Source organism: Capra hircus, chromosome 8 (genome assembly GCF_001704415.2).
Source record: "Capra hircus breed San Clemente chromosome 8, ASM170441v1, whole genome shotgun sequence".
NCBI lineage: Eukaryota > Metazoa > Chordata > Mammalia > Artiodactyla > Bovidae > Capra > Capra hircus.
Genome location: NC_030815.1, coordinates 77279617 through 77292552, shown reverse-complemented (window position 1 = coordinate 77292552; position 12936 = coordinate 77279617). Strand labels below are relative to the sequence as shown.

Sequence of the window (12936 nt, the reverse complement as noted above, 5' to 3'; positions counted from 1 at the left end):
ACACTCAAGGAAATCTCTCCCAACTACCAGTACCTAAATGTCAATACATTTCCTTGACTGTTCAGGTCTTTCATTTAATTAACTTCTTTTTAGATTGAAGTATAGTTGGTCTGTGGTATTATATTAGGTTCAGGTGAACAGATAGGTAATTTTAAATATCATGTAGAGTTCATTGTGGCCCCCCTGGTAGCTCAGCGGTAAAGAATCCGCCTACAATGCAGGAGACATAGGAGACATGGGCTTGATCCCTGGGTCAGGAAGATCCCCTGGAAAAGGAAATGGCAACCCACCCCAGTATTCTTGCTAGGAAAATCCCAGAGGACAGAGGAGCACGGCAGGCTGCAGTCCACAGGGTCACAAAGAATCAGACACAACTGAGCAGCTGAACCCACACATGGGCTTCATTGGGCCATGATTTAAGACTGTAGGAGAATCATAGGATCACCATTTCCAGAAGTTTCTTATATAATAGGGATGATGAGATGTGATATTAGTATTCCTAACCCCTCTTAGGTTCATTTACTTTTTGCTCCTTTTGTAAGAAAGAGAAAGGGGTGGAAAAAATAAGGAATTTAGCATGTTCAAAAGTATGTCATTATATAACAGAATTTCAGTTCAGTTCAGTTCAGTTCAGTCGCTCAGTCATGTCCGACTCTTTGCGACCCCATGAATCGCAGCACGCCAGGCCTCCCTGTCCATCACCAACATCCAGAGTTCACTCAGATTCACGTTCATCGAGTCAGTGATGCCATCCAGCCATCTCATCCTCAGTCGTCCCCTTCTCCTCCTGCCCCCAATCCCTCCCAGCATCAGAGTCTTTTCCAATGAGTCAACTCTTCACATGAGATGGCCAAAGTACTGGAGCTTCAGCTTCAGCATCATTCCTTCCAAAGAAATCCCAGGGCTGATCTCCTTCAGAATGGACTGGTTGGATCTCCTTGCAGTCCAAGGGACTCTCAAGAGTCTTCTCCAACACCACAGTTCAAACACATCAATTCTTCGTCAACCAAAGTTTCTGAGATTCATCCATTGTTTGTATATAGAGAATCATAACCATGCGTGGAAAAGCAAGTTGCCAAAGTATATATATGGAATATGTGGATTTCACTTATAAAGCTAGCAAATGTGTAAACTAACACAATATATTATTCAGGGGTAAAGAAAATTAAAAAGAAAGGGAATCTTAAGCAAATCCTAGTGGGCCAAGTACCTCTGAGATTAGAGAGAAGATGTGATTAACGAGGGTGTGCTCAAAGCTGATGTGACATTCCATTTCTTAAATGAGATGATGGATACATACACAGACCATCCTTGAATTGTTACTTCTTATACTGTGAACTCCCGGGTGAACTCCAGGAGTTGGTGATGGACAGGGAGGCCTGGCGGGCTGTGATTCATGGGGTCGCAAAGAGTCGGACATGACTGAGCAACTGAACTGACTGACTGATACTGTGAATATTTTATAAATATTCTCTGGAAGCCATCAAATATAATTGTTTAAACCTATAATATTTTATTCTTTCCCATTTTTTTATTATAAATTATTTCCCCAAGTTAAAAGAGTGGTATAACACTTAGACACTCATAGGCCCATCACCTACACTCAAAAACAATCCTTTCATGATTTCATGGAATTCAGGTGAGTGAGTATTTCAGCCAGGACATGGGTCTGAGAGTTTGTCTCTCCATTCAAATAAGCTCTGATTATGCCATTTCTACACCAATGATGTCCATCCACTGACAATCTTTCAGTAATTCTGCAATTGCTATTTTTTGATAAAGTGATTCAAGGAATCTCCTAGAAGCTGCAACACAGGGAGCATCCTCATCCATTTCCCTGGTGGCGAACATCGCCGTGAATTTGATTGCCTTCCTAGCCCTGCTGTCTTTTATGAATTCAGCCCTGTCCTGGTTGGGAAACATGTTTGACTACCCACAACTGAGTTTTGAGGTACAATTCTATCATATTCCTCCTTTTCGTTTCTGCCAACCTTTGTGAAAAATAAAGCTGGTTTATGAACTGTCTATAATATACTCTAACTGGCTATAGTGCACTCTTCTACCATGTACAGACTTACCAGGAACCCCCCAACTTCCCACCCCTCTCTCCTCCTTCCCCCAACACAGAATCATTCATTCCTGACTCCTTCCCCCAAATCCTTCCTTACTTCAAATGACCAGTTTCAACCTTTACTCCTAAAGGATAAAGAGAGGCTAGAGGAGGAACAGGGATTTCTGTGCCTAAGGACACAGAGGGGATGGGAACAATCTGGTCACAGGCATGAGGCCCAAGAACTGGAAGCAAATCACTGCTCTAATGAGGTCTTCTTTTTTTTTTTTTTTTGTAGGTAATATGCTCCTACATCTTCATGCCCTTTGCCTTCATGATGGGAGTAGACTGGCAAGATAGCTTTATGGTTGCCAAACTCATAGGTTATAAGACATTCTTCAATGAATTTGTGGCTTATCAGCAACTCTCAAAATTGATCCATTTAAGGCAAGTGGGTGGACCCAAATTTGTGGATGGTGTGCAGCAATATATGTCGGTGAGTACATTTCCTTCCCAATATACTTCAACACATACATACATTCATCAAATAGCTGCTGGTACCTCTGTGTGTCAGGTACCATGCCAGGTATTTGGGGTACATCAGAGAAGAAAACAGGCCCCAAATCTTTGACTTCACAATCGGGTTACATTGAGTTAATCACAGGGTATGCATGTGCACATGAATGTATGTGATTGTGTGTAGAAAGAAACACAGCTAATCTTTACCACTGTGATCATTTACTTTTGAGTCACTATCAGTGCAAATCCATGAGCTGGGATTATAACCAATAGCTCAACTGGTAAAGAATCCATCTGCAATGCAGGAGATCCCAGTTTGATTCCTGGGTTGGGAAGATCTGCTGAAGAAGGGATAGGCTACTGACTCCAGTATTCTTGGACTTCCCTGGTGGCTCAGCTGGCAAAGAATCTTCCTGCAATGCAGGAGACCTGGGTTTGACCCCTGGGTTGGGAAGATCCCCTGGGAAAAGGGAATGGCTACCCACTCCAGTATACTGGCCTAGAGAATTCCATGGACTATATAGTCCATGGAGTGGCAAAGAGTCAGACACAACTAAGTGACTTTCACTTTCACTTCACTTTCACATCAGATATTTATGGAATGTCTTCTTTGAGCACTGTGCTATGGATGGCTGCCACAGTGTTAAACGAGTGATAAAGCTTCTGTTCTCATGGGACTCATCATCTAATGATCATGAAGTTCTCTTTCTTCTTGTTTAAGAAACTGTTTGATCTCTGAGAAACTGCCTAACTGCCGCCTAGTGCCTGGACATATTAAAGAGGCAGTGAGACACAACTATCCTCCAAGTGAATGAGGGAAGAGAAAAAGCTCAGGCCCTATAATTATGTCATGATTTCAGGTCCATAGCCTGCAAGGAGATGCTCACGTCTACTTGGCCTTGAATGGGATGAGGGCATCCAGGTGAGGCTGTTATTTCAGCCATATTTGCAGCTGAGTCTCCAGCTTCTACTTTTCTGAAGAACAGAATTGTCACACATGGAAACTCTGAGGGAAATGACAAACATTTCCTACCACCACCATTACTCATCAGAACAATCTGCTTGGAATTAATGTCCTAGGCACATATTTGGCTTTAAAGGGAAAGGGAAGGGAAAGCATGCTGTTCAAGGTTCTAACTGAGACTGCCCACCTCTGACCATCTCTCCCAGCCTCCCAAACACCAAACACGCAGATTACTCCCACATGTTACACAAATATAACAGCATACTCTAGGGCAGTATTGATTTGTACTTATGGTCAGGGGCATTCTGACCCACACATCTGAGATGAACAATAGCTCTGCAGGTCTCCTGTTTGTCAAATGTTCATTCTTCAACTGACCACGCAATGGAGCTTCGCCAAACGTCCTCATCGTTTGGATGCTGCCACAAACTAGCTGGCTTCCCTGCCAAAAGTAAAGAATAGGCTAAATTAAGTGAAATGTTTTCCATCCCCTACTGCCGGTTGCCTGGAAAAAGTAGTTTTGTTATTAAGCAAAGTGAGCTCTCAGTTCTGGCTGTACTAAGCAGGTTTGTGAACAGGTTATTAAGGGGATAGAAATAGAACAGTAGAGCTGATGTGGGTTGGGAGTGAGCCCAACCAGGGGCAGACTCACAGAAGGATATTTGGAGACAGGAACTCAATGGCTTTTGCTGTTGTTGAGTCACAAAAGAGAAAACATTTTGTTTTCCCAAATGTCTTATTTCCAATCAACCAAATGGGGACGAGTTCTTACAATTTCTGTTTACCAACCAACAAGTGGTGGGAGTGTCCCACCATCTCCTGGAAAAGGTACAATGTGACTAAAGCATAAAACCTGGGTCCATAAGGCAAAAACCCAGTGTTATCCATTGAATTATGCACACTGATGACCTTCATCTAAGTGTTCAGAATGCATATGTAGACATGGCCAACTGACACATGGAAAGATGCCTATCACTAATTATTAGAGAAATGAAAATCAAAACTGCAATGAGCACATCCGCATACCAGTCAGAAGGACCATCATTAAAAAGTCTACAAATAACAAATGTTGGAGAGGGTATAGAGAAAAGGGAGACCTTTTACACTGTTGGTTGGAATTGGTACAGCCACTATGGAACACTAGTATGGAGGTTTCTCGATAGCTCAGTTGGTAAAGAATCCACCTCCAATGCAGGGAGACCCCAGTTTGATTCCTGGGTCAGGAAGATCTGCTGGAGAAGGGATAGGTTACCCACTCCAGTATTCTTGGGCTTCCCTTGTGGCTCAGCTGGTAAAGAATCCACCTGCAATGCAGGAGACCTGGGTTTGATCCCTAGGTTGGGAAGATCTCCTGGAGAAGGGAGAGGCTACCCACTCCAGTATTCTGGCCTGGAGAATTCCATGGACTATATAGTCCTTGGGGTCGCAAAGAGTCAGACATGACTGAGAGACTTTCACTTTCACTTTTCCTCAAAAAATTAAAACTAGAGTGAACATATGATCCAACAATCTCACTCCTGGGAATATACTCAGAGAAAACTGTAATATGAAAAGATACATGCACCCCAGTGTTCATAGCAGCACTATTTACAATAGCCAAGACATGGAAGCAATCTAAATGTCCATCAATGGATGAATGGATAAAGAAGATATGGTACATAAACACAATAGAATACAACTTAGCCATAAAAAATAATAAAATAATGTGATTTGCAGCAACGTGGATGAACCTAGCTATTATCAGACTAAGTAAAGTAAGTCAGAAAGAGAAAGACAAATACCGTATGATATCACTTATATCTAAGGGAAATCTAAAATATAACACAAATGAAATTATTTATGAAGCAGACACAGACTCACAGACATGGAAAACAAACTTACAGTTACCAAAAGGATAAATTAGGTTTGGTATTGGCAGATTAAAAACTACTATACATAAAGTAGATAAACAGTAAGGTCCTACTGTACAGACCAGCAAACTAAATTTATACCCTGTAATACACCATAATGGAAAAGAATACGTATCTGTACATAATAAATATATACATATCTATATATCTGAATCATTTTGCTGAGCAGAAGAAACTAACAAAACAGTGTAAATCAAATATACTTCAGTTTAAAAAAAAAAGAGGAATGCATATGTAGCATGTTACCCCCAGAATGAGCTCTTTATCACTCCGTCATTTTCACCATCTTCTTTTTCTTAGAATAAAGATAATACTTTGCATGTTTGTTTACACATAAAACGTACCATGGTACAGAACAAAAAAGGTACAAGAGGTGTACAGGGAAAAGGAAGTCATCCTCCCTGTTTCTCTACGATTCAGCTCCTCTCCACATTTCGCATCATGCTCTCTGTTGTTAGCAATGCTCTTTGCCCTTGGTAATGTATCTTGGATGCCTGTTACACAATATGAGTACATCATAACTTATTTCAACCAGTCCCTTGTTGATGAACACTATTACAATTTTTTAGCTATTAGAAGTGATGCTACAATGACTTTCCTTGTACCTGTGGTATCTTTGATCCAGTACAAGGAGAGCTGAAAGAACTAATATTAATTTCCTAGTACAGTGCAGCTCTTTCTATCACATAACCCTTGGGCAAAGGCTAAGTGGAATCATCCCAGCCTACTTTTCCTCTTATTATAAGACCCTACATGGCCACATCTGTGTCCCTCCTTCCCCTAGATCCTCAGAAATGAGGAGCGAATCTTAAGCACTTTTTGCCATCTCCTTCCCCATGGCCTCTGAACAAGCTCGCCTATTTTTGAAGCCAATTGAACTAAATGAAAAAGCAATAGACTGAGCAGGGGACAAGAATGAGCTTTTCCGCAAACAGTGGACTGCCCAAATACTTGAATTTTTTTTTTTTTCCTGTCTGCATGATGATGGAGAATATCAACAAAGGAGTTCTCAGAAATTGTGAAAGAGAAGAGGAGCTTTATAATCAACAAAAAAACTTACCATTACCACTTGAACCTTGAATGTGAGCTTTTAAAAATTCAGTTAATGAAAAAAAAAAAAAAGAGAGGATTAAAAAAAAGTCACTGCTACTTTTGATAGAGCGTTAGCCTGGTTTGTTCTTCAAACCAAATCATAGATTTTTCAGGATTTTGGTAAAGAAGATTATTGCCTTGGTCATGTGGGTGCCTTTGCCAGTTTGGCTGTGCCTCTGGTGAACAACTGAGCCCACTGAATCTTCCAAGCCTCCCACAGTCAGCTGCTCAATCTGAGGAAGATTATCTGGACTGAGCAGCCTGTCTTGTCCACTGGAACAGAGAAGGAGGGTCACGCTCATGCTTCCAAGAATCCACCTGCCGTCTTCTCATCTTTCCCTGTGAAAAGACTATTCACTCTCCTGGCACCTAATATTCCTATGATCTGGTCAGAGCTGAGGAAAAAAGAAAGGCAAGCACACACCACAGATAGCTGAAAGGAGCCTCTCTGCTATCTGTGAACTTCCTTTTTACTACGATAATTCCTTTTCACTGAAGTATAATTTACATTCCCAAAAAGGCCTATATTTTGATAAATCTGTCACCTTTGTAACCACGCCCACAATCAAGATAATGAACATTTCCACCACACCTAGAAAACGTCCCTTTGCCGGTTGTCAACACCACCTCATCCCACCCCAACCCGGTCCCAGGAAACCAGTGATCTTTCTCCCACTATAGATCATTTTTGCCGTTCTAGAATTTCATATAAATGGATTCAGGATTCATATTGTTGCATGTGTTGGTTTTTTCCTTTCTATTGCAGAGTAGTATCCTATTTCATGTATGCTGCTGCTGCTGCTAAGTCGCTTCAGTCGTGTCTGACTCTGCGAACCCATAGACGGCAGCCCACCAGGCTCTGCCGTCCCTGGGATTCTCCAGGCAAGAGCGCCGGAGTGGGCTGCCATTGCCTTCTCCAACGCGTGAAAGTGAAAAGTGAAAGTGAAGTCGTTTCCACACTTCATTTATCCATTTGGCTATTGAAGGACATTTGAGTTATTTCCAGCTTGGGGCTATTGTGAATAAGGCTGCTTTAAATACTCATGCACAATCTCCTTGTAGGCATACATTTTTATTTCTCCTGGGAACATTCCTAGGAGTGGTATTATTGATCATACAGGCTGTTATGTTAATTCGATTACAAAAAAAATCCCTGCTAGGTATGTTCATATTTTACAAACAGGCTGTGTCACTTTACATTCCCACTAATAGTGTATAAGAATTCCAATTGCTCCACATCCTTGTCAGCACTTCCTGTTGTCCATCTTTTTTTGCCATTTTAATGGATGCATAGTGATAGTTTATTGTTTTCATTTAATTTTCATTTTCCTGGTGACAATTGATGTCAAACATCTCATGTGCTTATTTTGGCCACTTGCGTATCTTTTCATGAAATCTTTTTATCTGTTTTTTATTGGGTGCTTGTCTTCTTAATGAGTTATAGCATTTCTTTATACATTCTGAATAAGTCCTCTGTCAAATAAATGTAATGTGAGTATTTTCTAGAACCAATTTTGTATCATCAGAAGCTAATACTTTGCCTGACACAATATAAAAGTTATCATTGAGTAGAAAATAGCATTTGTAGAGGTCAAGACTACCAATCTAAGAACTTCATGAAGTCTCTGAACTCACACAGCCCCTTTTCCTTCCCCAAAATTCAAGGGGAGATGGAAAAAACAATGGGTGTTTGATACCGTACACTGTACATTTATCTGTCGATAGTGATTTCATAGTCAGAATTGGAAGCCCAGTTAGGATATCAGATTTACTAAACTAGGCCACATCATGTATACATCTGTGTGTTTATGCTTATTTCCAGATGCGTTCTGAGGCAATCTCCACTTATGCTCTCTGTGGCTTTGCCAATTTTGGTTCCCTGGGAATAGTGATCGGCGGACTCAGTAAGTGAAAAGAATATTCTTCACCTACAGATACGGTGTAAACATGCTTCTGATCTCCTTGTCGCTCTGTAACATTATTTGTGTTAGAAAAAGAGACACTGCAACAGCAGTAAATTCTTTGGGGTCTATTTTTGCCCCCGCTCTGCAATGTAGTTTTCCTATGTGTGTCCTGGCTAACATCAGGAAGAATTTGCTCAAATGTTCAGATATTATTATCCCACTCAAAGACGACAAATACATTTCACTTTGCATACCAATTCCAATAGATTTTTAATGACCACCTGGAGAAGGATTCTGAGGGCCAGTGGAAGTTCAATGGGAAAATGCTATGATTAATTAATTCTGTGCCGCCATAGGCAAAGAAGGGGATGGTGAGAAATGAGTTGCAGATATTTGGGATCCCTCCTTGCAACCCATTTGCCTTGCCATGCCCTCAATACACTGTGAGGTCTCCTACAGCAGAGAAACTTCTCTGGGTGTGGAGCTCATCACTTAGCTCTTGAATCTTGAATTTTCCCAGTCAGTTTACAAAAGGAAAAGAAAAGTCAGCTGACCTGAGACTCCAACCCTAGAACTCTCAGAGGCAGGGAATTTGGAATTGAAATCAATATCCTCAACATTAACCTTTCATACTTCCTCCCACCTTCCCCAGCTTCCATGGCTCCTTCAAGAAAGCGTGACATCACCGCAGGAGCAATGAGAGCTCTGATTGCGGGGACCATCGCCTGCTTCCTGACGGCCTGCATTGCAGGTATTATATTGTGTTGTTTGTGTCCTGTCTCCCTGCGCTCACAGGATGGCAACTTTATGGGGGACAGTGCCCACCACCTACATACACAGCATACGTTGCTGTAGAGAGCTGGGAGGTAGAGCTGCTCTTAAGCATACTGTGATGTGAAATGTGCAGAGCATGGTGGAGAAGTCAAGAATAGAAGAAGAGTTCAGTGACATCATTAATTAAATAAATGGCACTCTGTTCCACTTCTAGGCATGCTTACCAACACTCCTGTAGACATCAACTGCCACCACATTTTGGAGAATGCCTTCAACTCCAGCTTAGTCAGAAATACAACCAATGTCATATCTTGTTGCCAGGGTCTACTGAGCAGGTATTGTACTTTGATGATAACTTCTTTATAGTCATCATTAATAATAAAAAGGGGCATCCACTTATTATAACTTCATAACTCTTAATATAAGACCCTGTGTGGCAGTTCTAACCACCTTTCATCTTTTTATTTATTTATGACTATACTGGTTCTTTGTTGCTGAGTGTGGCCTTTCTCCGGGTGCAGCCAGCAGGGCCTGCTCTTTGCTGTGGCATTGTGGTGCATGGGCTTCTCACTGCAGTGACTTCTCACTGTGGATCATGGGCTTTAGGTACCTAGGCTTCTGTAGCTGAGGCACACTAGATTCTAGAGAGCAGGCTCAGTAGTTGTGGCACACAGGCTTAGTTGCTCCACAGCATGTGGAATCTTCCTGGTCTAGGGACCAAAGCCATGTCCCTTACATTGGTAGGTGGATTCTAAACCACTGGACCACCAGGGGATCCCAAAACACCTTTCATCTTGACTTTTCTCAACTAAGACTAGAAACCATAACACTAACCAATGCTGCTCAAACATTTTAATATGCCCCCAGCTGTGTATTAGGCACTTTGTATGAATTAGCTCAGTTAAACCTTGCAACCACTGTATAAATTGGGCACTATTGCTTTTTTAAGCGTTAGATAAAATCAGGGCTTGGAGAAACTATGTCACTTACTGAAGCAAAATGAGTGCAAGCAAGAGTAAGATAGAAAGAGCCAAGAAAATTTGAATCTTTCTGCCCACAGAGCCCAGACCCTTATCTAAGACCCTAGTACTTGTTACTAGGTACTGCCTCCCTTTCAAGACTATCGAGCAGTGCAGGCTACCCTGACAGCATGATGGTGATGAGCCTCAGTGCACGAGGGGCCACCAGTGACTCATGCCAGCCCCCCAATCTTGTACAGTTTCTATCAAAATCAGTATCACCACTCCATCTGCTCTTCTTAAGTTGCAAGTTTTGGGGGTTTTTTTAATATAATTTTATTTATCTATTTGTTTTTGGCTGTGGCATGGGCCTTTCTCTAGTTGCAGTGAGCAGGGGCGACTCTCCATTTTTCAGTGCATGGGCGTCTCATTCCAGTGGCCTCTCTTATTGCAGAGCATCAGCTCTAGGGCAAGTGGGCTTCAGTAGTTGAGGCTCCCAGGCTCTAGAGCACAGATTCAGTAGTTGCGGCGTATGGGGTTAGCTGGTCCGGAGCATGCAGGGTTCTCCAAGCCCAGGGATCAAATCTATGTCTCCTGCGTTGGCAGGAGGATTCCTTTCCACTGAGCCACCAGGGAAGCCCCATGTGCAAGTGTTTTATAAAGACTGATTCTATCCTTTATTTTTTTATTCTGGAGGAAATAAGAGGAGTCTTTCAGGCCAAACAGGATTTAAGAGTCAAAACTACTTTGTCCTTAACCCACCCTAACCAGAATGTTAGGCTTCCCTGGTGGCTCAGATGGTAAAGAATCTGCCTGCAATGTGGCAGACCCAGGTTCGAACCCTGGGTTGGAAAGATTTCCTGGAAAAGGGCATCACAATTCACTCCAGTATTCTTGCCTGCAGAATGCCATAGACAGAGGAGCCTGGTGGGCTATAGTCCATGGGGTTACAGAGTCAGGCACGACTGAGTGACAAACACTACCAGAACGTGAGGGAAGAAATCAGCTTCCTACCCTGTGCTATTTCTCATGGGTCATCTTCTGTTCATCTTCCGTCTTTGAAGTCTCAGCTAACTGTTTTATTCTCCTTTGCTCCAGCACTGTTGTCAAGGGTCCTGGTGAGGTCATCCCAACCGGAAACCATAGCCTGTATACTTTGAAGAACTGCTGCAATTTGTTGAATACACCAACACTGAACTGCAGTTGGATTCCTAATGTACTTTGAGTCCAGCCACTCCTCCAACAGAACTCTAAGTACAGGTGCTGAATTTTCTGCTTTGAGGAGAGTGGGGAGAAACAAGCTATTTCCACAGATCAATACTTCTGTCATGGAGTTTCAGCTTTAAAGAAGAAAAACAGGAATGAATGCTTCAGATCTATAGCATCTTCCTCCTCCCCTTTTTTCTCCCCACTACTGAGAATTACTCATTTTGGTGTCCCAAAGTGACATGTTATCTCCAAAAATGTTTCCTATCTCAAAAGGAGATTCTGGAGACGATGCAAAGATGCTTTTTAGTGAAGTGATCTTAATGGCATAAAGACCACACTATATGAAGAAACACAAATACTAATGACTGGATTAAAGGGGTTTCACCCAAAAGAAAGAATGTGAGAAAGGTTTGGAATACCTTAAGTAATTTATTTGTGTTTTCATTTTTGTTCATACACAAGAGTAATTTTTTTAAATCCATATGTGAATAGTTGATTTGTATGTGTTGTGTGTGTATGTGTGGTGGTGATGAAGTGGGAACATAAATGGTATTTACACGTCCTTTCCCTCTGTTCTGTAGGTTCTGGTGTCAGCCTTCATAAAAGCCTATGGCACAGTGTGTGAGGGATGCCAGTTAGTCATATGTTGGTTCTCCTCTGTTTACTATGACTATTATTTTTCTCTCTCACTCTTTTTTCTCTTTTTAACTCTTTGCATTTTTCTACTCTGTTTTATTCCTGAGAGTTAAAGTTTTCCCCTTTTCAAATTCAAAAATTAATAAAATTCATTTTTAATAAAAGTGGCAATATTACACACATACCCCTTTCTCTCCATCCTATTCACTCCAGTCTCTTTCCAGTACCACACTTGGAAATTAACTGTTAATGGACTAGTACTGAGGGAGGGAGATATTATTTCTGAGTCATGTGGTGAGACTAGATAGTAAGGGGGTAAGGATCAGGCAAATGAGCTGGTGAGCACTTGAGGCTTGCTGCCTCCAGAAATCTTATCAATACTCTGTGAACTTTGTGAGTGGCGCTGGGCTAGGTGGAAGTTTCCCTTTTCCCAGTGAAGCTACTCAGTCGAAGGTTTTGGTAGACAGTGATGTCTTCACTCTTCTTTGGCGCACGTAGATACTGGAGAGCTATTTATTCCTCATAGTATATCCTCCACCCACCCGTAGTCTTCTGAAATGGCAAAGATGGAGTGTCTTTGTGTTTCCTGTGTGTTTCCTTGGCTGTTGCCCAAGGTCACCCAGCGCTATTTTGCGCTCACCCAGCACAGAACATTGCTGTCAGTCTATGCACGCTGACCTTGTTTCAAGCCAAGGCTGTGAAATGAAGAATTCTGCATTCTGTCTTATCTGTGACTGGAATCCAAAGTCTCCACCCTTCTTTCTGAGTCTATCTTCACACTGATACAGTTTTCATTAACCTGAAAGTCCTTTTTCAAATACAGTATTATGAGTCCAGATATGAATGTTTCCTAATCTCAATAAAGAGGGACATTTACTGCTTCTTATTCTCCTTATTATTTCCCACTGATTTGCAAACA

General features: G+C 41.7%; 1 protein-coding gene across 2 annotated transcripts in view; it reads left to right on the top strand.

Moving 5' to 3' along the window:
- SLC28A3 (solute carrier family 28 member 3) overlaps positions 1–12898 on the top strand; it is a 66080-nt gene extending 53182 nt beyond the window's left edge. For both annotated transcript variants that reach the window (XM_013966159.2, XM_013966158.2), the window contains exons 13-18: positions 1783–1951; positions 2349–2546; positions 8358–8439; positions 9092–9190; positions 9428–9548; positions 11271–12898. In XM_013966159.2, the coding sequence (XP_013821613.1) occupies positions 1783–1951; positions 2349–2546; positions 8358–8439; positions 9092–9190; positions 9428–9548; positions 11271–11397 (796 nt within the window). In that variant the 3' untranslated portion in view covers positions 11398–12898. The remainder of the gene's footprint in view (positions 1–1782; positions 1952–2348; positions 2547–8357; positions 8440–9091; positions 9191–9427; positions 9549–11270) is intronic.